Source organism: Diospyros lotus, chromosome 9 (assembly GCF_014633365.1).
Source record: "Diospyros lotus cultivar Yz01 chromosome 9, ASM1463336v1, whole genome shotgun sequence".
NCBI classification, from domain to species: domain Eukaryota; kingdom Viridiplantae; phylum Streptophyta; class Magnoliopsida; order Ericales; family Ebenaceae; genus Diospyros; species Diospyros lotus.
The window spans coordinates 529,690-553,600 of record NC_068346.1 but is presented as its reverse complement, the minus strand read 5'-3'; the positions used below and the strand labels follow the sequence as shown (position 1 = coordinate 553,600).

General features: G+C 37.1%; 3 protein-coding genes across 3 annotated transcripts; all 3 read left to right on the top strand.

Annotated features, from left to right (window-relative positions):
- Positions 1 to 1,906: 1,906 nt before the first annotated feature.
- On the top strand, positions 1,907 to 11,356 carry LOC127810309 (methionine aminopeptidase 1D, chloroplastic/mitochondrial). Its single transcript, XM_052349702.1, has 10 exons — positions 1,907 to 2,124; positions 3,576 to 3,645; positions 4,089 to 4,317; positions 4,902 to 5,063; positions 5,147 to 5,188; positions 5,898 to 5,969; positions 9,652 to 9,731; positions 10,182 to 10,279; positions 10,373 to 10,420; positions 10,866 to 11,356. The coding sequence occupies exons 1-10, from the start codon at positions 2,016 to 2,018 to the stop codon at positions 11,009 to 11,011; spliced, it is 1,056 nt and encodes a 351-aa protein (XP_052205662.1). The 5' UTR covers positions 1,907 to 2,015; the 3' UTR covers positions 11,012 to 11,356.
- Positions 11,357 to 11,504: 148 nt separating this feature from the next.
- LOC127810308 (pentatricopeptide repeat-containing protein At3g09040, mitochondrial-like) lies at positions 11,505 to 13,858 on the top strand. The gene has a single exon (XM_052349700.1). The coding sequence runs from the start codon at positions 11,705 to 11,707 to the stop codon at positions 13,625 to 13,627; it is 1,923 nt and encodes a 640-aa protein (XP_052205660.1). The 5' UTR covers positions 11,505 to 11,704; the 3' UTR covers positions 13,628 to 13,858.
- A 7,292-nt stretch (positions 13,859 to 21,150) lies between these two features.
- Positions 21,151 to 21,510, top strand: LOC127809976 (precursor of CEP6-like). Its single transcript, XM_052349186.1, has one exon. The coding sequence runs from the start codon at positions 21,151 to 21,153 to the stop codon at positions 21,508 to 21,510; it is 360 nt and encodes a 119-aa protein (XP_052205146.1).
- Positions 21,511 to 23,911: the final 2,401 nt, after the last annotated feature.

The following is a 23,911-nucleotide window of genomic DNA, read 5'->3' as shown; positions in this document are numbered from 1 at the left end:
CGAAACCATGTACGAATCCTATCTTGAGGTCACGTTTTAACAAGGTTCTTGATAGATAAGGTTTCAAATGACTCGAATCATTCGTGTGCGGTTTAGTATTCGGCTCGTTAAAAGTTTATTCGTTAAGATAAATAAATTAATTTTGAATCTAACGTTAAAACTCAATTTGTAAACGATTTGAGTTTTGAGTTTGAGTTGAGTAAAACTCATTTAATTAAAACTCAAGAGTTAATTTTAATAAAGTTTCACAAGTTGCTTCGATTATATGCTCGTAAATAAAAAATAGTTAAAAAATAAAATAAATAGAGATGTACGAGAAAAAACTGAAAGTGTAAGAGTTGGAATGAAATTAGTTTATTTGTTACCATATATAATAATATAATTTATATGATATAAATAGTCAACTTGTAAAATCTTAGTTCATTTGAATTTCAGTTGCATTCTTTATAGGAAAGAAACAAAGAGAAGACTAGAAACTCACTTGTTGTTACCCTTTATTGTCAAAAGTGTCCACTGCTTTCAGTGTTGTCTCACCACTCTCGTTGATTGCCGTTGCATCCTTTTTTTTCGTCGTAGCTGCACACTCTTCCTCTTACTGCCATTGCAATTGCATTCTCTCCGGACTTTTCTTCCTAGTGCCATTATAGTTGCATCCTCCCTTTTCGTTATCGCTGCACACCTTTCTCTTTATTGGTGCAGTAGCTGCATTCTTCTTTATTGTCATTGCCACTGCATTCTCCTTTTTTGTTGCCACTACATACCTTTTCCTCTGTCGTCGTCGTTGCTGTATCTTCTCTCTTTGCCACCTCTAACAGTCATTACACACCCTTCCTTTTGTTACTATCACTACTGCATTCTTCCTCTTCGCCACGCTTTGGTGAGCTTGAGTTCAAGTTTGCAAAGCTAAGCAGTGCTTAGTGAAGGTCAATTTGATTCAACCCTATTTACAGATTTGGACCATCCCTAATGAAATTTCTAGATGAAAGTAAGCATTTATTCCTTACCCTTTGCTTAACTTGCTCGTTCTCTTCTCACCATACACACTAAACTGAGTGTTGAAATTTACCTCAAGAATAAAAGTTTGGAGTTTACAGAAGTTTGATAGGTGGCCTATTGGATCTCAACTTCCTAACAACATTATTAATATATAATAGATTAGCATGCTTCTAACTAAAATTTGTCATGATATCTATTTTTTATTAAACTTTGTTATGATGTTACAAAAACATATTTAAAATTGAAATATCAAAAGACAAAAAAAAAAAAAAAAAAGGTTGACACTTCATGTGTAAAGAAAAGGATTAGGGAAAGTTATTTGAAAAATCTAAAAAAAATTCGACAAGTCTTAATTATGATTTTAGTAGTCTTAATAAAAATCGATCAAATATATATTTTTGTCTCTTTATTTTTATGTTTTTCTCATGTGATTATTTAAATTTTTCATTATTTTGATCAAGTTCTTATATTTGTATTTTTTAGTTAATTTAATCTTTGTATTTTGACATTTTTTTTTATGACAATATGAACTTTTCATTATTTCAATTATATTATTAGATTTATATTTTTGATTCAATTTAATTTTTATACTTTAATGTAAATAGAGTGTGACGTATATTTTTTTATTTTTTTTTCTTTTACACATGAAGGTAACAAAATTGAATTAAATTGACTCAAAAAATTTGAGTTATTATAAAAAAAAATTAAAGTATAAGAGTCAAATTAATTTAAAAATTAAATTTAAAATAATAATTAAATTAACACAAAAAATTGAATAAATGTGCAAATAAAAACTCAAAAGGGAGAGATAAAAATATGTATTTGGCGAATAATTTATGAGGAGAAGGGCGGAGGATGAACACAAGTTTTCATAATTAATCCACTCTATTAAGTTGGTAACCTTGGATTATCTCACTGATTTGCCCAGGAAAACTAAAATCGTCAGCTCAGCCTCGGGCAACGGATAAGGCAAGGGCGGGAGAGGGAGAGGTGAAGAAACAGAGATTGATTGCTCGATAATGGCGGCCGGTTCGTGTCTTCAGCCCCGCTTTGTGTCTTCGTTTGTCGCAAACAACCGGTTCAATTTAGCAGCGAGCCCTCTTCACCGCCTCTTCCGCTTGAATCCAGGTTCCTCCATCTCCTTCCTTCATTTCCTTTCCCGCAACAGCTGTCATCATTGTTGTTTCTAGTAGAGTTCCAAAAAATTTGTGCCGGATTTAGGTCTCTGGGATTTTTAGCATATGAATTGAACGAATTAAGAGCTGGATCTAGAAAATTTGAGTTTCTGAGAAACCATTAGGGTTTTGTTAAGAGTTGGTGGTGGTTGTAAGGGTTTTGCTTGCTAGTTTTGTTGGTTTCGATCAGCTTCAGGAAGAGTGAAGTTGTTACAGGAATGGATAGTTCAGTTTTTTGGATTTCCCCCTTCTTTTTTACTGGGGCGTTGACGACGCAATAACGACTAATCATCCGCTTTAATTAAGCGCACAAAAACTGTGTGGCTTGCCGAGGGAGGTTGGATCAGGCGATTATAACCCTTTAAAATGTCAGGGTTTTAATTTATTCTTTCTCCTTATGTACTTGAAAACCATTCCGGAAAACTGAAATCCTCTTTTTCGGTACAGGTGTGCCCCTTTTTAAGGCCATTTTTTTTTTTTTGGTTTGCTGCACGTTGTGATTATCCAAAAAAAAGAAAAATAACAAGAGAATAGAATCCTCTGCACAATGCACAATGTTACTTGCTACTCATTGGAGTGAGCAAACAGCCGAGTCGTTGGTCATAAACACATTTAGTCTTAGATATAGTTGGATGCGTTTTATTCTAAAGCATACACTAGTCAACAGACATTTTAACCATCAATTGAAGAGTTCAAAAAATTAGCTCAATCCTACATACTTAATAAGGAAGACTTTTTTTCTTTTTGAGATTGTGGCACTTAGGACCTTAAATTAGATATTTCCCAATAAGTTAAAATACGAGGCAATAATTTATCATTTGGCTCATCAAGCTTTGCTTTTTAGTTTTTTTTTTTTTTTTTTTTTGGGGGGGGGGGGGGGGGGGGGGGGGGTGTAGGGTTGGGGCTATAGAGCTAAGTCTAACAGAGTAAACCTAGAATTGCATTACTAAGTTTGTTTACTCTTTTGTACTTTCAGATAAAATTTGTAATATAGCAGGAGGGCAAGTACATTGATGCTAGATGACCTTACTATTAAGTTCCGCATGAGGTCTTTATCTCCTCATCATATGGAAATTTCTATGTACGAGCTTGGCAAAAGAGCACATACTATTGAGATCTATAAACTCTTTATGAGCTTAGAATCTTTGACATTATTGAGAGCAATTAATTTTTATGTGATTCTCATAGTCTAGTCTTTTCATAGAACTTGGAAGAATACGAAAATAAAATGAACTCATCTGTGGATTGTTGAGACATACATATCATCCTCTAGCTTATCCTTATGCATTATTATAGAGATGGCATTTGTAACTTAGAACCTCATTTCTTAATGAAATCTGTGTAGTACTTTTCTGATTTAGATGTTGATAATTTTATCTAATACTTTCTAACTTTTGCACGCAGGAAACAAACATGCATCAATGCAATTGTCAAGAACATTTTCTGGCTTGACCAATCTTTTATTCAATAGAAGGTAGGTAGTTAACCTCCTTGTGTGATTTGAGATGAAGTCTTCTTGTATTATGGATCATGCTTTTCTCAGTTATCTTATCGTGATTATGCTGTTTGCTACAAACTGTTAGTATTGCTTCATTCTTCTTGTACTGCTGAGCAACTTGAAATTGTTTGAAATTTATATAACTTCTGAAAATTTTGAACCACCATTTGGAGGAATTGCTGTAGTCTGAAAAAGAATTTTGCTGAATAACAGAAAGTTGGAATGCTGAGAGTGAATTAAAATTGTATGGAGGTATTCATATTTGTAAAGAATAATATACATCTATAATACAATATAATTAGTATAAATGGGAGTATCTTATTGGTTGATGTTTCTTTAGTTTTTGACTGGGTGCTTAATCAGCCTATTTCCAGGACTTTATGGACTTTGATTTTCTGGTTTTCAATTGAAATTAGCAGAAATCTTGATGAATTGCCAGGCAGCAATCGTAAATGTCTCAGACCAGGAAAAATTTCTCCTCGTCGACCTGTTCCAGATCACATACCAAGGCCTCCTTATGTCAAATCTCGGAAGCCACCTGGAATTGCCAGTGGACCTGAAGTGAATGATCAGAAGGGGATAGATTGCATGAGAGCTTCTGGGAAGCTTGCGGCACAAGTTCTTGAATATGCTGGGACATTAGTAAAGGTGACATTTTGATCTTTTTTCCTTTAAAAGATTGCTTTTTGTCAGTTACTCCTTTAAGATCATGGTATGGACATGGCTTGGTGCAACATTAAAAGCTTGTGCTGCCAAGCCTGAGAATGTGGTTTTAAGTTTGTTAACAACCTGATCATGTGAAATAGTTAAAATTTTAATCTAGCAAAAAAAAAAAAAAAAAAAAAGAAAAAGAAAAAGAAATAGTTTAGGTCTGTCTCTGGTCATAGGTGGCCATTCGTCTAGGCTTTGCATTTATTTGAACTTTTGGGGTTAGTGTCCTGGTCTTGAGTTAGTTGACTTCTTTTTTATTATTTTTATTTTGTGATCAGATCTGCCTACCTTTTTTTAGGTTCACAGCACTTGGGTCTGGTGAAAACTAAGGGCTATTCAGAAAATTGAACCAAACTATTCCTTGAATGTCTTCTTAGTTATCCTTCTGGGCCACCTGTCAAGTTGCTTTTAGGATACTACTATACCATTGCATTCTAGTATCAAGTTGGGCAGTGAAGGAATGAGAATTAGACTTACAGTCCATGCTCACCTGAAGATTTGATTATTTCTTCTATTGGCAGCCAGGCATAACGACAGACGAGATTGATCAAGCAGTGCACCAAATGATTATTGACAATGGAGCATATCCTTCACCCCTTGGCTATGGTGGATTTCCAAAGAGCGTTTGCACATCGGTGAATGAGTGCATTTGCCATGGAATTCCAGATTCTCGGGCGCTCGAGGTTTGTCTTAGTGAAATTTATCCTTTTATTTTGGGTTTTATCATATTTATATAAAAAATCTTACTTAGAGTTGTTGTTTGCAGGATGGTGATATTATCAATATTGATGTGACCGTTTTTTTAAATGTAAGCTGTTTTCTTCATCCTTCTACTGATGGGCTCATCTTGCTACCTGTCAAATTAGTTTTTCTAGCACAGTAGAATTTCTTTTGTGGGTTGGGAGAGGTTTCAATCCAGGGATCAAATTCTTCCCTTGATCTTATTGAAAACATGTAAGAGGTGATAATGTCACTTCCTGTACGTACAAATTGATAAGGGATTTCCCTCTGGCAGGGAGGGAGGGACTCTGACATTCCACTCCCCTAGAATTAGCAGTCGGAAAACAAAGAGCAACTAAACCCCAATGAGAAGAGAGGAGGATTCTGTGTCTGTCATTTTGTTGTGTGACTCTACCTTTTGGTCTGCTTTTGTAAACATTAACCTTGAGTGGCTTGTGACAGTTCTTATTTTTATTATTTTTTTGTCATAATTTTTGGATGACCCATGATGCTAATCCTAAGTAGCTGCTAACCTGTATTGAATCTCACATCATATTTGTATACTATCAATTATCCTTTAGATAACTTCTGAGTAATCTTAACCAGCTGCTAACCTGCTTCTTCTTTAATTTCCATTTTACATGAGAAATTTGGTGTTGTATGATGCCCTGAGCTCGTTGGAGTTTTTCTTGTATATATATATTTGTGTTCAGTTAGAAGTGTTAAATAAGTATCACACTTGGTTCCATGGCTAAGCTTTAGAGTGTCCATTCATGTCACCTCATTGTTATACACAGGGTTATCATGGTGATACATCAGCAACTTTCTTTTGTGGATGTATTGATGAGGAGGCCAAAAACTTGGTCCAGGTATGATCTTCTTGATTGATACCTGGCTTCCTACTTGTGGTGATTCTACTTGTCATTTTCTTCACCTTTTCATTTTTGACAGGACTGGGCTCTTTAGTCTTTCCACAGATAGATAAGCTAATGAGCTCATCAGGATTACTATAAGGATCAAGGGCCTATAAGAATAATTGATGATGTGTTGATGAAATCAAAATTGTCAACCTTGGTACAATAGACTAATAGAGAGAAATATTATTACCATCAGGAGTATTTTAAATAGGCCGAGTGATGTGGAACAACAAAAAGTTGCAGAAGATTGAAGAGAAAGAGGAGATTAAGAAGTTGAGAACAGGAGAATTAAAAAGCTGAGAGAGAGAGAGAGAAATTATGAGTCATTTGGATTCAATATCATCAAAAGGGGTTATTTTTTATTGCATCATAAGCCTATTTATAGGCTACAATCCAATCCTAACTAAAATATAATTAACCTAATCTACAATTATTTTCACGAAATAAATAAAAAATCAACCTAACTAAAAGATTAACAGTTTAACAATATAAGACCTAAAGAAAATATCACTGTAAAACCTAAACAAAATATGATAAATAACTAATATATAAATAAAAGTCATAAAAATCTCAAATCTAAATCTAAAATATAAAAGGGCTATTAGCACCAAAAAGCCAAACGATTTCGGGTTTTGACGATTTTATCCAATGCAAAATTTTTTGGCAAGAGCCTAATTTCTGAAATTAGTTACAATTTTAGCCAATGTCGAAATCAATTTTGACCGGCATGTGGCTTTGCTTAGGTGGCATGCCACTTGGCATTTAATTTATTTTTTAATTTTTTTATTATTTTTTGAAAAAAAATGCTCTCTCTTCTTTTCTCTGCCATGACCGCCTCCTCTCTCCTTTGCCATGACCACTTCTCGCCTTGCCTCATTGTCGCCCAGGGCCACTGCTTCTCGCTTTGCCTCGTTGCCGCCTAATTACCTCATCGTCTCCTCTTTACTTTGCACGAATTAGTTAACACACACACACATAACAACATATATTTATATACACACACACAACAACATATATATACACACACATACAAAAATGCTTACACATAGCAACATTTATATATATAAACGTATACACACACAACAACATATATGTACACACACAAACAACATATATATACACACATCAATATATATACACACACACAAAATATACAGTGGCCGACGATTGGAGGGGGGGGCGACGGACGATTGATTGAGCGGCAGCGGGGGGTGATTGCGGCGCTGGTGAGAGGGAGAGAGAGGGTGAAAGAGAGAGATCGATGATGAAGTCCGACAGCCTTTCATCGGAGAAGTCTGATCTTACTTCTCCAATCATGATCGAAACCAATCATTATCAGACTTTTCTGATCGAACTTCTACAGCCTTCATTATTGGACTTCTACGGCCTTCATTATCGGACTTCTCTGATCAAACTTCTACAACCTCATTATTGGACTTCTACGACCTTCATTATCAGTCTTCTTCGATTAGACTTCTACGGCCTTCATTATCGGATTTCTCCGATCAGACTTTTTCGATCGGACTTTTCTAGCCTTCATCAGTTTGATCTTCGATGAAGTCCAATCGGACTTTAGATCAAACTTCATTGTCTCTTTCATCCTCTCACACACTCTCTCTCTCTCTTGGCAACGTCCCCGTCACCCCCTACTGCCTCTCGATCTGCCGTCCGTCACCCCTTGTTACCGCCAACCACTGTATATTTTGCTGTGTGTGTGTGTATATATATATATATATATATTGCTCTGTGTGTGTATATGTTTCTATGTGTGTGTGCTCTATGTGTGTATATGTTTCTATGTGTGTGTATGTTGTTGTGTGTGTATTAACTAATTCGTGCAAAGTAGAGAAGAGGCGACGAGGTAAGGTGGCGCTGGGCGGCTACGAGGCAAGGCGAAAAACGGCCATGGTAGAGGAGAGAGGAGGCGACTATGGCAGAGGAGAGAAAAGAGAGCATTTTTCTTCAAAAAATAATCAAACAAAATTAAAAAATAAATTAAATGCCAAGTGGCATGCCACCTAGGCAAAGCCACATGCCAGTCAAAATTGATTTCAGCATTGACTAAAATTGTAACTAATTTCAGGAATTGAGCTATTCTTGCCAAAATTGAAAGTATTGGATAAAATTGTCAAAACTTAAAAGGTTTGGCTTTTTGGTGCTAATAGCCTAATAAAAAAATTCCAAAATTCAAATAAACCTAAATTCTTGCATCAAACATTAAAATTTAATGATTCTAATTCCATCATCGAGGGTGGTCTTTAATAAGCTTGGGTTGTCACAAGGCTTAGGCATAGACTTTGCAAGCACAAACTTGAGTGCACTTCTCATACAATCCGGCTCTGCTTCTGAAAATGCAGAAACCTGTCTAATGGTGACATCTGAGATGGTGTTATAAATACTTGAATTATATTCAGGATGCTAGTAAAGTTGTTTAAGATACTGCTGAAAGAAGTAAATAGATAAAAAATTGTCTTAGCAGCTTATTTTTCAGAGGCTGTTGTATCCCTCAAAATTATTAATTGTATTTTCATCTTAATTATGGTGTTTCTGATCGTATCTTGCTAAAGAATTATTTATGATTGGTAGTGTTTGCATTTGCAACTTTCAAGTAGCAAATGACTTTTGATCAAGGAGACAAACATGTGAATTTTTCCTGCAGAATTATGTGGAAAGTTGGAAGTGAGTAGGTTGTTGGGGAATTACCATAGACTGGTGGGTGAGAGTTAGGGCAGTTTGGGGAGAGGGAGAGATTGAGTCAACCAGTTGTGGAGGTCCATTGCAGAGCTACTTGTGTAATAACATTATGTGGAAGGTTGGAAGTGAGTAAGCTGGTGGGGGAATTACGAGAGAATGGTGGGCTGAGTTAAGGCAGTCTGGAGGGAGGGAGAGAGCCAATAGTTCTGGAGTCCAGACCTTCATATGTGCGATGTGCCAAAGTGTGGGGGCTAACTCGGGTTCACATGATCCTAGTGCCATCTTCATTGGAGGTTTCTTGGCCTTTGTTCTAGGCCTAGAAGGATGTTGGGGAACCTATGTATATCTTTGCCAATAATTCACTTGAGGGAAGATTTGCTTGGGCATATAATTCACTCACCAGACGGGAGCTAACTTGGACCTAATTCTGAAATGGAGATTGATGTTGCTCAGCTGGAGGCTGCATTTGGAGGACTGGGCACAACTAGTTGAGCCCTCATCAAGTTTTTCTGGTTTTTCCTCAGTTTAAGGCCAGAAGAGGAACATGCGTAAGTCTCATTCAACAAGTCTATTTACAGAGGGAGATCAAAATTTGTTGAATTCCCAATGGTCAAAATCTTATTTCACTAGGCTGATACATAGATCTGGAAGGAAGTGACGCAGGGCCAAGGTGCCCTGCCATTCAGTCAAGTGCAACCATCTGCTAACACATTACATCAATAAGAAGTGATTGGGCTTGCTTAGATATTGATGCTGAAGAGTTAGTCAAAATCTTAGTTGAGAACTGAACTCATTCTGTTAATCTTATAATCTGCTTCACTAGTTATATTATTATTGCCATATATGTATCACCTTTTCTTAGCCTTTGTTTCATTTGTCCTCTCGCTAATCATGCTTGTGTAACTTATTTATGCACCGTGTTTTGTTTTTAATTCTTTAGGTAACAAAAGAATCCTTATACAAGGCAATATCAATCTGTGCACCAGGAATGGAGTACAGGAAAATTGGCAAAACCATACAGTAAGGCATCAGCTGCATTCTTTTCATTTGTTCTGTACTACTTGTTTGTTCCATTTGTTGGCAGACAATGCTACCGCATTTATTACTCAAACCTAATGTTTTATGAATAAGAACTGTCCTTTATCAGGTAATCAATGACTAATGACCTTGAGTACTTTGTGAAGTGGGTTTCTAGTGCTAGTGAGTTTTAATCTTAGCCTTAAATACAATTGTTGTTCTGCTGTTTCAAAGTCAATGTGCTGCATATTGACTGTCGTATTTCTATCACAGTCTATGCACTTCTGACTGCTAAGAGATTGTGTCTCCGTGTTTGAATATCTTTGGTTGGTTCATTGCAGCATCTTAGTATTAGTTTTTTCTTTTTCTTTTTCTTCTCGATTTTTTGTTGGTTGTTAATTAACTTTCTAAATGTCGAATTATAATTGTTCTAATTAATTCTATCTTTCTTAGGGATCTTGCAGATAAGCATCAATATGGTGTTGTGCAACAGTTTGTTGGTCATGGAGTGGGACGTGTTTTCCATGCTGAGCCAGTTATCTTACACTACCGTAATTCTTTCTGAGCTACCAGCATTCTTCATAACCTCTGCGCTTGAAAGTTTAACTGCTTCTATTTGACCTTGCTTCTTTTGTGCTGTCCAGGAAACAATGACCGTGGTCGCATGATTTTGAATCAGACCTTCACAATTGGTAATATTATCTACATACTTACCAAATTACCTTACATGCATCACCAACTGCCATGCTAAATGTGTGCATTAGCTTAATACATAGGTGGGAGTAGTTACTGGGTGAGTCTCAGACTCTCACTCTCTCTATATGAAGTTGGGAACTTTCTTTACAGTCAAGTATGGTTTTTTTGCTTCCTCTTAACAAATTGCAAAACTATACAACATGCATGGGTCCGACAAATCCAGGAGGTACCCTTATGTCCCCTTTGATCGATGTAAAATTGCTTCACTGTCATCTCCACTCTCCCCTCCTGTCTTCTTGTGCAACTTTAGTCAATATCCCTTACTTAAATAAAGCAATTGTTTTTGTTTTTTTAATCCTTAAAACATAGGGAAACTGATTGTCAATTTTTGCTTTATGCTTTTTGGTTTTTTGTTTTCTGATGATGTTTGTACTTGTGCAGAGCCAATGCTGACAATAGGCAGCATAAATCCCATAATGTGGGATGATAATTGGACGGTTGTGACAGAGGATGGAAGCTTATCGGCACAATTTGAGCATACCATTTTAATCACAGAGAATGGGGCAGAAATTCTAACCCAGTGTTAAACATGCCAATACTAGTTAAGAAGAAGAGATTAGATTCTTGCAGATCCTCCATGCCCCCCCCACAATTCACAAATATTTTTTCTCCCCTCTGTTGTTTATTGTTATCATTATCATTAATTATTTTTTGGGGGTGGGGGGTTGTCGTTTTTATGCCCTTTGGACCTTGACTCTGTGCCTCTTTAATTTGGACGAGGCGGTGTATTTTTCATTACTGGTATAAAGTGCTCTTGCAATTAAGTTTGGTTCATGATGTTCTTCAGTAACTCACCTTCAGGCTTCTGCCGTTGCTATTATTGTCTCCATATTTTAGAGCTTGGAAATGGGAAAGTTTCATATTTTGCTTGATATGGGAATGTGAACAACATGCATGCAAGCTATATATGCATATACAGAGGCCAGATTTTTGTTTTCCACGAGTAGTTTGCCATTAATATCGGACAAGTAACCAGTTCTGGACGGGCCCAAAGTAATAGATTCTAAGCTTCGACCACAGATCCAACCGTTTCGGCTGACGGTTTGCCATGAGAGAGAACCGGCGCGGTTCAAATCGAAGAATATGCTTGGGTGCATGCATGAGCATGAGCAGCCTTTTATTTTAGTACTCTCGTCTTTTCTCGTCCCTCCAACGCCTGAAGGCCAAAAGTTCTCCATTCTCAATTCTTCGTCTGAATTTGTGGACGATTTTCAATTCGGATGAGAATATGGCAGCCTCACAGGGGAATCCCATCTTTGTCTGCCACCAGTTTGGCATTATCGTCTTCATTAGAACTCAACCATTTGCTTCAACTTTGCAGCAAGTCGAAAGCACTTGACCCAGGACGACAACTCCATCAGCAAATAATTATGTGTGGACTAGGGCATGATTCCTTCATGACCACCAAATTAGTCCAGATGTATGCAGATTGCAGGGATCTCGAATCTGCCCACCAACTGTTCGAGAGATTGTCCCAACCAAATGTTTTTGCTTGCACTTCTATCCTGTGGTTTTATTCGCAGAATGGGATGTCAAGTGAGTGCGTGGACTTCTATGGTGAAACGAAATTGAGAGGCGTTGTTCCTGATGGGTATGTTTTTCCCAAGGTCTTAAGGGCGTGTGCACAATCAGGGAACTTTCAAGTTGGTGTTTTGGTCCACAAAGATGTGATTACTTTTGGCGCTGAGTTGAACTTACAGGTTTGCAATTCTTTGATTGATATGTATTCAAAGTGTGGGGATGTTGAGAGTGCTAGGCGGGTTTTCGACCAAATGGTGGAAAGAGACTTGCTGTCATGGAATTCGATGATTTCAGGGTACGTGCATAATGAGTTCCTTAAATCAGCTGTGGATTTGTTGGATTCCATGAGGTTGAAGGGTTTTGTGCCCGATTTAGTCACTTGGAACACTGTGATGGATGCTTATTGTAGAATGGGGCAATGTGACGAGGCTTGGAAGATTTTTGAAGGGATTAAAGAGCCTAATGTCGTCTCATGGACCACTTTGATCTCAGGTTACTCGAGGATTGGGAAACACCAAGTGACACTGACAATCTTCCGGAATATGGTGAGTAAAGGTGAAGTTCTCTCTGATTTGGCTTGTATTTCCAATGTCATTGTCTCCTGCCGGCATCTGGGTGCGTTAACATGGGGACGAGAAATTCATGCGTATGGAACTAAAAGAGAAACTTGGTTTGCATTTTACAAGTCAGCTGGACCAGCTTTGCTGACTATGTATGCTAGGTGCAAGAGGTTACGAGATGCCACAAATGTATTCAACTTGATGGACAAATTTGATGTCGTTTCATGGAATGCCATGATTTCTAGTCTTTCTGATCTCAGAATGGAGAACAGGGCACTTGAGTGTTTCAGAAGAATGCAGAATATGGGACTGGGGAACAATGAAACCACCATATCTGCTGCTCTACCCGCGTGCGATCTGGAATCTGGGAAACAAATGCACGCCTACATTCTGAGAAGCAGTTTCAGTCCAGTCATTGCAGTTTGGAATGCTTTGATCCATATGTACTCCCGGTGTGGACACATCGAAGCTGCATATTCGGTGTTCTCAAACATGGCCAGTAGGGATTTTGTGTCGTGGAACACAATGATTGGAGGGTTTGGAATGCATGGGTCCGGCCGAGCTGCTCTTCAACTTCTGCAGCAGATGAGCCATTCTGGCCTTTGCCCCGATTCTACCACCTTCACTTCAGTGCTGTCGGCTTGTAGTCACTCGGGCCTTCTGCACGAGGGTCTTCAAGTCTTCCGCAGAATGACAAAGGAATTGGGCATCAATCCCGGGGCAGAGCATTATGCTTGCGTGGTTGATCTGTTGGCGCGGGCGGGTTGTCTCGAGGATGCTGTTGGGTTCATCAAGGCAATGCCTGTAGAGGCTGATGGGCGGGTTTGGGGTGCTGTGCTTGCTGCTGCTCAGGCCCACCAAAATGTTCGGGTTGCAATGCTAGCTTCACAGAGGTTAGTCCATCTGGAACCTGGACATGCTGGGCATTATGTGACATTGGCGAATATGTATGCTAGGGTGGGCAGATGGGACGATGCTGTTCGAGTGAGAAAGGGAATGGAGAGCAGGGGATTGGTGAAACCTTCAGGGTATAGCTGGGTTGAAACCGGCAATTTGCATTAATTTCCCCGTTAGTGGGCTTGGCATTTCCTTCTAGCCCAATATCAGTTTAGTTTCACACACTGGTCGTCAGCTCCTTACGGTCCAATAAATACTCATCCAGTATATGGCCTCTTCTTAAATAATGTTTCGTTGACAGACTAGAAAACTTGGATTCCAAAATGATTTGAAATATGTATATTCCCTATATATTTTAGAACTTAATTTGTAACTCATTATAACAATCTTTAACAAATTTAATAAAAAATATAAATAAATTGACACTTAACCCGTCTATCATTTTTGTGAGAAATACATGAGTGCCTTTTACCATAAACATTTTATAAATTAAAACTTTTTCATTTTTGTAAGATGAGCAATATATTAACTTAGACTAAGTGATGAAGGTTAGAGGGCTGATTATCTCCCAATCTGCGATATAATCATATTCTCTTTTAAGTATTCTATGATTATGAGGTTATTTAAATAATTCTTAGAATTAAGTGTGTTTTGAATTGACTCTTAGTATGAAAAAGAAGAGGGGGTCTCGTCTTCTAATAGATTTTTCGATGCTCAAATTAGTTATTCTACTTGAGAATGATATAGTAGTGATGTAATAAATGTTGTATTTGAACTTATAGACATTGTGCTTTTATATAAGTGAAGTATGCAGTCAATATGGCTAAGATGATATCAAGTGAACAATCAGAAGTGATCCTTTGGATGAATCAGTTATGGATGTAACCATAGGCCTTGGCTTGCCTTGATGCTAGTTGGGTTGTATGGTGGTGGGGCTTCTACTGTATGCCCAACCTTTTGGGCCTTCTAAATTTAACATGGGACGCAATCTCAAATTTGGAATTTTTTGAGTTTTTTTTTTGGAGTGTTCATTATCATTAAAGATATATTTTTAATATAAAATACAAGATAAAAAGCAATAATAAAAAGTTACCCCCAAATCATATTGGGCAAATTTCAAGAAAAAAAAGTCACTTGCCATTGAAGGGCGCCATGTAATATAGTCAAGCATGTAACATTGGGTAGGAGCATAACTTTCATTAATTAGATGATATTCTCATAAAATGCCATCATGATGATGTGGCATATGGCAACTGGACTCTTGCAAGAGCTGGATTGCTGCTTCTTTGGGCTCTTGATGGGGCCGGGCAACGATCCAAAAACTTGAATGAAAGAATGAATGAACTGTAAAACCTCCTTTAATTTAAGGCCAACTTCACAATCCCAAAATTCAGGGGCAATGCAAGTTTAACTTTTCAATTCAAGACAGCTGCTACATAAAATATACAATTTTTCAAGGGGGTATTTGTTAATCAAGATAAAGGGGAAAAAATATCAGATATAGGAAATATTTCGGATGTTTAGTTTTTCTAACGTGTTTGTTAAGTCATTTATAAAAAAGTCCTCACATGACCTCTTATCTTCTCATTTCAAGATAATATTTTAAAATAAAACTCAATTACTTATCTGTCCCTTGTAAGATAGTTAATGCCCTTTAATGCATTTTAAAGATTTAAATTTATTAAAAAAACTTATTTATTTAACTCTTATAATTAATATTATTTAATATATTTTTAAATTATTATATGTTTTGATAATTTTTAAAATTTAAATGACATTATTCATTTCATGGATTTTTAAAATTTAAATTTCTCTCTGTCTCTCTATATATTTTATTAACTAATATAATTCCTTTCATCAATTTTTAAATTATATTATTTAATTTTATATTTTATTATCTATTATGAAAATATGTTTTGGCCATTTTTAATTATCTAGTGGAATTATTGTAATTCTAACAATTATTATTTATACTTTTCAACTCTTTTTAAATTTATTTTTGAATATGAATTTAGAAAATAAAATATTATTTTTAATTTTAATCTTAATTTTTTGACAATTCATATTAATCACAAAATATTATTTTAATCATAAATTTGGTAATAGAGATATTTTGATAAAAAAAACCCTTATTTTGGTGCTTATCATATGTATTAACAAACATATAGAAAAAAAAAGTACAGTTATCAATGAATTCTAAAAAATTTAACAAACAGTCTATTAGAAATCTTGGAATGCTTTCTGGTCTTATCTTAATTATTTTATATCTTGATTTGAAAAACATCTCAATCTTATCTTAATATCACTTTATTTTATTTGTTTTAACAAACATATGGTAAAAGAAAAAAAAAAAAAAAAAGGAGTTAAAAGACAAACCCATGCCACAACTAAAGGTGAATTGACTTTTATAATTAGAAAAGGCGGCAGAAACACGAAGTGGAGTTAAACGGCAGACTCTCTGCTAGCTAGGCCGAAAGTACTTGTTGCACACAAGAATAATCAGGATTCATGGCTGGCTTATGAGCTCTTAGAATACAAAATTTTTCTACCTGGATACCTAATAGATTGCTCCATACAATGAAGATTCTAACAGCTTAATTTAGCACATCCGTATTAAAATATATCAACGATAAGGTTCCAACTACCCCTTGCTCCAATGCTAGAGCTACTTTCCTGCCTGCAATCTAACTGATATTCTAAACAGCATGAGCGGCTGTACTTGCAGATAGTGTGGCATTACATGTCTGTTTCTCACCAGAACTTTTGTACATAGTTTGTAGAGGGCCATAAGGAGAGGAAATGGCTGGATGGGGCATGATAAAAATAATTAAAAAAAAAAAAAAACTAAAAGGAACATATACAACATATTTATCAAGTCTTACTAGGTTAAATTAGGTCGAGTATATGAATTCTAACTCAATAGATTCAGCATATCAAGTCAAAAGAACTGGTAAATAATACTTACTAACCATTCCCATAGAGACTATATAAACTGCCCACAAGAAAGAATATTATTGGGAAACAGAAAGTACTTACACTATTCCAATATCTATGCAAATTAAATCAGAAGGAATCTCTAACTATGCTTTTTCAGATATATAAAAAGCTGAAGAGTTGGGAGAGTAAGACATGAAAGAAAAACAACTTGAATGTAGAATCTTTCTTAGATCGGAAGTTCAAGTTCTACAATGATTTAAATAGTAAAAGATAACAACTACTTCCTCCTAATCAGCAGAAAAATAGGAAGATAAAAAGCAACCAATCTGATCCCTAATATATCTCTAACTATGTAACAACCATAGCTAGACTTATTCAACAAGAGATAAAAACAAACTTTCTTAACAACTAGCCTTAATAATCTAACACTCCTCCTTAAGGTAGTTGTTGGTCACTCCCAGCTTCTTCCTCATATCTTCAAATTGATCACGTGAGAGTGCCTTTGTGAGAATATCAGCTAGTTGCTCTTCTGCTGGACAATATATCATTTCAATCTCCTCTGCCTTGACTGCCTCTCGAATGGCATGAAACTTGACAGAAATGTGTTTGGTTCTTCCATGCTGAACTGGATTCATTGTGATAGCAATAGCTGACTTGTTATCCACATGCATCCTAGTAGGAGAATTTTGAACCATTCCAAGGTCTGCAAGCATCTTCCTTAGCCATAAAGCATGATTGCTAGCTGATGCAGCTGAGATATATTCTGCTTCAGCTGTAGATTGAGCTACAACATCTTGTTTTTTTGAGTTCCAAGAAAACACTCCATTTCCAAAAGAAAAAACATATCCTGAGGTGCTTTTGAAATCATCCACACTACCAGCCCAGTCACTGTCACAGAAGCCTTCCAACTCTGGGTTTTCAAGCCTTGTGTATGTAATACCAAGGCTAGCAGTGCCTTTAATGTACCTTAGGACCCTTTTTGCTGCTGCAAGATGAGTTTTCCTTGGAGCATGCATAAATCTCGAGAGCAAACTAGCTGCAAACATTATTTCTGGCCTTGAGGCTGTTAAGTACAATAAAGAACCAACAATGCTCCTAAAAACTTTGGCATCAACATCCTCACTTTCATCCTCCTTAGATAGTTTAGCATTAACTACTAAGGGTGTAGGTACTTGCTTTGCTTCACTCACCTTGAACTTCTTCAATAGGTCCATGGCATACTTCTTTTGTGTTAAGAAGATGCCTTTTGATTCTTGATATACTTCTAGGCCTAGGAAATATTTCATCAGTCCCAAATCTGACATTTCAAATTCCTTGGCCATCATCAGCTTGAACTCTTTTGCAGCCCATACATCTCCTCCTGTAATCAACAAGTCATCTACATACAAAGACAGAATTAGTTGAACCTTGCCATCAACTATTTTGACATATAGTGTGGCTTCATTTTCACTCCTTTTGAATCCTTGTTGCATTAGAAAAGTATCTATTTTGCTGTACCAAGCACGTGGTGCTTGCTTCAATCCATAGAGTGCTTTATGCAATCTATAAACTTTATCCTCTTTTCCTGGAATACTAAAACCTTCTGGTTGATCTACATAAATGCATTCTTCCAGAACACCATTGAGGAACGCTGACTTTACATCCAAATGCCATATTTGCCAACCAAGTGCTGCTGCTAGTGCTATTAACATCCTGATAGTGTCATATCTTGCCACAGGAGCAAAAGTCTCATTAAAGTCTACTCCTGGCTGCTGAGAGTAGCCTTTAACCACCAATCTAGCTTTAAGTTTGTTCACAGAACCATCAGGATTTATTTTGGTTCTATAAACCCACTTAACTCCAATTACTTGTTTATCTGTTGGCCTTTCTATGAGTTCCCAGGTACTGTTTTTATAGATCATCCTTAGCTCTTCCTTCATTGCTTCAATCCATGCTAACTCAGCAGCTGCTTCTTCATAGGTTGTTGGATCTTTGATAGAGAGGCAGCACCTTTGATACACATCTTGCAAGGATCTAGTGCCTCTAACAGGAGCAACATCAAATTCAGCAACTTCTGATGCAGGCAACTCAGATAGATTAGGAAAGTTCTCCTCCTGAACAACAGGATCATTCCTCCATTCCCATTCTGCTCCTTCATCAAATGTCAAATCCCTACAGACAAAAAACCTATTTGCAGTAGGGTTATAAATCCTATACCCCTTAACATTGGAGGCATAACCAAGAAATATACATTTCTCAGCCCTATAGTCCAACTTATCCCTCAGCTGCTCATGCACATGGGTGTAACAAATACAACCAAACACCCTCAAATGATGAACTGAAGGTTTGAAGCCAAACCAGATTTCGGATGGTGTCTTTTCTGCCAGAACCCTTGTTGGCAATAAATTAAGCAAGTAGACTGCTGTATTGGCAGCTTCAGCCCAAAAGCTTTTTGGTAGATGCTTCTCAAACATTAAACACCTTGCCATTTCCATTACTGTCCTATTTTTCCTCTCACTGACCCCATTTTGTTGAGGAGACCTAGGAACAGTGAACTGTTGCAAAATTCCAGCTTGCTCACAGAAGCTCTTGAAGGGACTGGATGTAAATTCTCCTCCATTGTCAGTCCTCAGTACCTTAATTTTGTACCCTGACTGATTTTCCACTAGTTGCTTAAACTTAACAAAAGAGCCGAACACTTCAGACTTCTTCTTTAAAAAATAAATCCAGTTGTATCTTGAGTAGTCATCTATGAACAGCAGGAAGTATTTTCTGCCACTCAGTGATTCAGTGGACATTGGTCCACATAAATCAGAGTGCACAAGCTGTAACTTCTGAGTAGGCCTCCAGCTTCTTTCCCCAAAAGGCAACCTTGTTTGCTTCCCAAATTCACAAACAGCACAGATACCTGGGTTTGTTACAGTAATAGGGAAATCCTCAACTAGACAGTTTTCATGCATCCTTTTGAGTGTGCCATAACGGAAGTGTCCAAACCTTTTATGCCAAAGGTTAGACTGATTGATACTAGCAGCAAAAGACCTCAGTTTAGACTTCAACTCTATTGGAAAACACTTTTCTCTCATAGGTACTTCTAGAATCAAAAATCCACCAGCATCACTTACTAGGCATTTCTTATTCTCAAAATGCACAACATAATTTTGTTCAAGTAATTGTCCCAAACTAAGCAGATTTTGACAAATGTCCGGTACTAAAAGAACATCAGCAATAAACTTGGTACCTGAAGAGGTGTCTATTGCAACCAACCCTTTTCCTTTGGTTTTCAGAAAGCTTCCATCTCCGATCTTCACTTGGGTTGAATGTAACTCATCCAACTGAGTGAAAAGCTTCTCATTTGGAGTCATATGTTGAGAACAAGCACTGTCAATGAGCCAAATATTTGACTCAAAGTCAGTACCACTTTTTGTGGCAGAGAACAATCTCTCCTCTTGACAATGATTTGCCTCAGTCACCTGAGCCTGCTGGTTGGCTTCTCCCTTTCTCTTACAGAATTTCTCACTATGTCCAGGCAGGTTACAAAGAGAACATTTGTATCCTGGCCTAAACCAGCAAAATGCTTCTGCATGAGTGTTTTTACTGCAATGAGAGCAGGGAGGATATTCCTTCTTTTGCTTGTAACTTTTCTTTTTTAACTTGCCCTTCTTCTCTCCATCTCCTTTCGTATATTCCTTCTGCTTCCCCTTGCTTTTAAAGCTAGAGAAAAATGCACCTTCCACCTGTTCTTCATGTCTAATAGCCCTCCTTTGTTCCAGTGCTTGGAGTGAACTCACCAACTCATCAAGTTTGAGCGTGGTTAAGTCCTTTGAGTCCTCCAAAGAGGAGATTTTAGATTCAAATCTCTCTGGAACACTCACAAGGACTTTTTCCACTATTCTTCTATCAGGGAGATCCTCTTGAAGCAACCTAATCTGATTGACCACCTTCATAAGTCGATCAACATAGTCCTTGATGCTTTCAGAGTCCTTCATCCTTGACAAATCGAACTCTCTCCATAGATTGAGAAGCCTCATCCTCTTGTTTGCTTCACTGCCCTGGAACATTTCTTTGAGCCTATCCCATGCCTCTTTTCCAGTTTGACAAGTTAAGATTCTAGCCAAAATTCCTTCTGAGACTGATGCATGAATAGCTGACAAGGCCTTATACGGCTTGACAGATTCTTCACTTTGTTGCCTCAGCTGGTTGATGGTGGGATTAGCCGGTAATGCTCTCTGCACATAGCCTTCCTCTACACAAGACCATAAATCCTGTGACTGCAAAAAGACTTTCATTTTGACAGCCCAAATTTGGTAGTTTTCACCATTGAAGAGCTGTGGTGATGGGACGATGAAGCTACTGTTGAATGATGACATTTAGGTTGGCTTTTGAGGGTTATTTTTCTGAGGTTGAAAAGGTAGGCAGATGGCAAGAAAAATGGAGATTTGTTTTTTGTTGAAGTTTTCACAGACCCTTAAGATCAAAAAAGGGCTCTGATACCATGAAAGAAAAACAACTTGAATGTAGAATCTTTCTTAGATCGGAAGTTCAAGTTCTACAATGATTTAAATAGTAAAAGATAACAACTACTTCCTCCTAATCAGCAGAAAAATAGGAAGATAAAAAGCAACCAATCTGATCCCTAATATATCTCTAACTATGTAACAACCATAGCTAGACTTATTCAACAAGAGATAAAAACAAACTTTCTTAACAACTAGCCTTAATAATCTAACAAGACATCCCTATTCATCTCTCTCTCTCTCTCTCTCTCTCTCTCCATGGCCGAACTTAAGTTAGTATTTGCTTGTGTTTTACTTGCATTGTTTCTGTTCCAACGTATTCAATCTAGTGAAGGAAGGAACTTAGGAAGAACTGACTCCCCCAAGCTCAGTACATTTAGCAGTGCAATTGTCAAAAGAGGAATGCAAAAGATTGCAGACCAGAAAAGCAATCTGCATGGTGAGAGCACAAAGGAACTAGCATATATGAAAGAGTCCGTACCTGCAGCTCCAATGTCAGCTGTGGCACCAAGCCAAGTTTCAGAAGAATCTCGACCACCACCTCCAGCTCATGTTGACAACTTCAGGCCCACAAATCCAGGTCACAGCCCTGGTATAGGCCATTCTGTTAAGAACTAGGCAGCTGGGCTAGGCCTACTGTGTTTGTTACTCACGTGTATGAGTATGTCCTCTAGAGTGTGTGCGCGCGTGTTTTTTTTTTTTTTTTTAAATGGGAAATTGAGGGGTGCCACAATCAGCTTTTGGCTTTGAACGTCCCGCCCTCTATAAATTCATGGTTGGCTTGCTTCTCGGTTTGTGTGAACAAACAGGTTAGTCGTGGAACGCATCTTGAGCTTTGATCCTTGGATAGACACAATTAATGTATAATTTCACACAAAGATAGAATTAAACCCACAACCACACGTTTTCCCAAGCTCCCTAATTTATGTGGCGGACTAACTGAACTATTCCAAAGGGTTTATTGTGTGTTCATGGTAGAATGAAATGAAAGACGTGGGCAGAAACTCATTTTTTGTTCTTGAATTTATTTTTGTCCATTATACTGTGGCACATACTAGTTTCCTAGTTACACTTGCTTATAAGTAGGCATTATGGCAGATAAACGGCTCCAGTTAATCCTCAGTAATGAACATCTGAGGCCAGGTAGCATTCTGTATCAACCCCTAGATGTAACAAAATCTGTCACAAGCAGTAATGGAGACTGGTTTGAAAACCGACTTCCACTACCAACTACAACAACAATCACAACTTTTTATCCCACTAGATGGAGAAATTAACTCGATCCCCATTAGACTGCAAAAAAGGGAAGAGAGATTTAGAAATTACAACTCAGAATCTGAACTATTTTAGTGCAAATATGAAAGCCTAACTTCATGTTTAAAATAGAAAATCTTTATATGGTAATGAAGATATGAGCACTCTAAATTTGCGCAGCTATAGTGACATAGGTTTCAAAGATACTAAATTACCTTCAATTCAGGATTACAATTTTGAATGGTTTGGGAAGGACTGTTCTTTAGTTTTGAAAATGAAAATTATGGAACATTTTTGTTGGAATGAAATAAATGTATCCCCAACATTAACTCAAGCTAACATGAAATAGACCAAGGGCGGGCACAGGATGGAATGTTGGGGGTGTTGAAATATGGCTTAATCTCTAAATTTGATCAGTTTACTAGCTATTAGAATTTGATCTGACTTGAATAATTTGAATGGAAACCCAAATACAAATTTTTTTGAAGAGTTAATAATGATAGCGAAGGACTTGACTCCATGCCGCATGAGGTTTTTGTTTTGCATTCAATCACGATCATGTTAATTGGTCACCTCTAGTTATCTGGAGCTCCCCCCCCCCCCCCCCCCAATGATTCCATCTTTTCCACTACGAACCACACCATCTGGAGATTTTACATTGGTATGGCTCTAATTGCTCAAACTCCATATCCAACAGAATCATATATATTCCTATTGCTTAATGCAACACTAGAAGTCTATACTATAAACAACGAAACATAATTTCAAGTCTGAAAGCAACACTTCTTCTGCAAGTAGTGCCCAAGATCAACATGTATCGAATCTTTCAAATACCACACGGGTTGGGTTAACAAAATCATACCACTGTTACTGGGTAAACTGCATGAAGAATACGGGGAAATTTCAACACCAAATGCCCTTGAACACTGTGACAGTCAGACTAAACCTTCCTTCTTGTAGAGATCATGTGGTTAAACCATCTTTACCTATCCCGCTTATTATTAGGTACATGCCAAGCTTTGGACTTAAGAATTATAACTTCCAGTAAACTGATGTAAATTACCTGTGCACGTGAGGGCTATGGGTGACCTTAGCAGATGCTGGCTTGTGATGGTGAGCTTCTCATAACTTTTCCTATCGAACAGCAAGTCTGATCTGTAAATCCATACTTGAGACCACATCAACATTTTTTAAGTTTGTTTTATCAACCAAGAGCTCTAGCAGCCTAACCCTTGCCAATACAAAAATACAACGGAAGTTTTAGTTGGAAAGAAAACCGTCTTGAATAATGGAAAATATTACATCTTATACATGCGTGAAGATTCTCACCAGAGACTCAAAAAACCCTAGTTTTATTAACTCAAAACTCTGGATCTTAGAAAACCCAGTTTTTCTTCCCGCACACCTGATCTACTCCAACAGAGTAAGTTTTTTTCAGCTACAAAGCATCATATAGCATGACTTCATAAAAAATACTACTTGCACCATGTTCAAATGTTACAACTTTCCATGTTACAGCCTTCCTATCTAAAAGTCTTAACAGCTTGGAAGTGCAAGTGAACTAAAATGGCGTTGCCTCCGTTTCTTACTGCCCCTTTGCTATATGGTCTTATGGAAGCCAAAAACAAAGGAGCTGAAGCAATGGATGCGTAAGCAGGAGAAGAAACTATGTACAATTAATTACTGCAATCTTAGGCTCTTTATAAAATAGGCTAAATAGCATAAATAATTACTGAATTTTATACTAAAATACAAAATATTTACT

Excerpts from the sequence above, each read along its gene's own strand:
- LOC127810309 (XM_052349702.1), top strand. The coding sequence starts at position 2,016 with ATGGCGGCCGGTTCGTGTCTTCAGCCCCGCTTTGTGTCTTCGTTTGTC. Across the intron at positions 2,125-3,575 it reads CCTCTTCCGCTTGAATCCAG|GAAACAAACATGCATCAATG; the intron begins GTTCCTCCATCT and ends TTTTGCACGCAG. Across the intron at positions 5,064-5,146 it reads CAGATTCTCGGGCGCTCGAG|GATGGTGATATTATCAATAT; the intron begins GTTTGTCTTAGT and ends TGTTGTTTGCAG.
- LOC127810308 (XM_052349700.1), top strand. The coding sequence starts at position 11,705 with ATGAGAATATGGCAGCCTCACAGGGGAATCCCATCTTTGTCTGCCACC.
- LOC127809976 (XM_052349186.1), top strand. The coding sequence starts at position 21,151 with ATGGCCGAACTTAAGTTAGTATTTGCTTGTGTTTTACTTGCATTGTTT.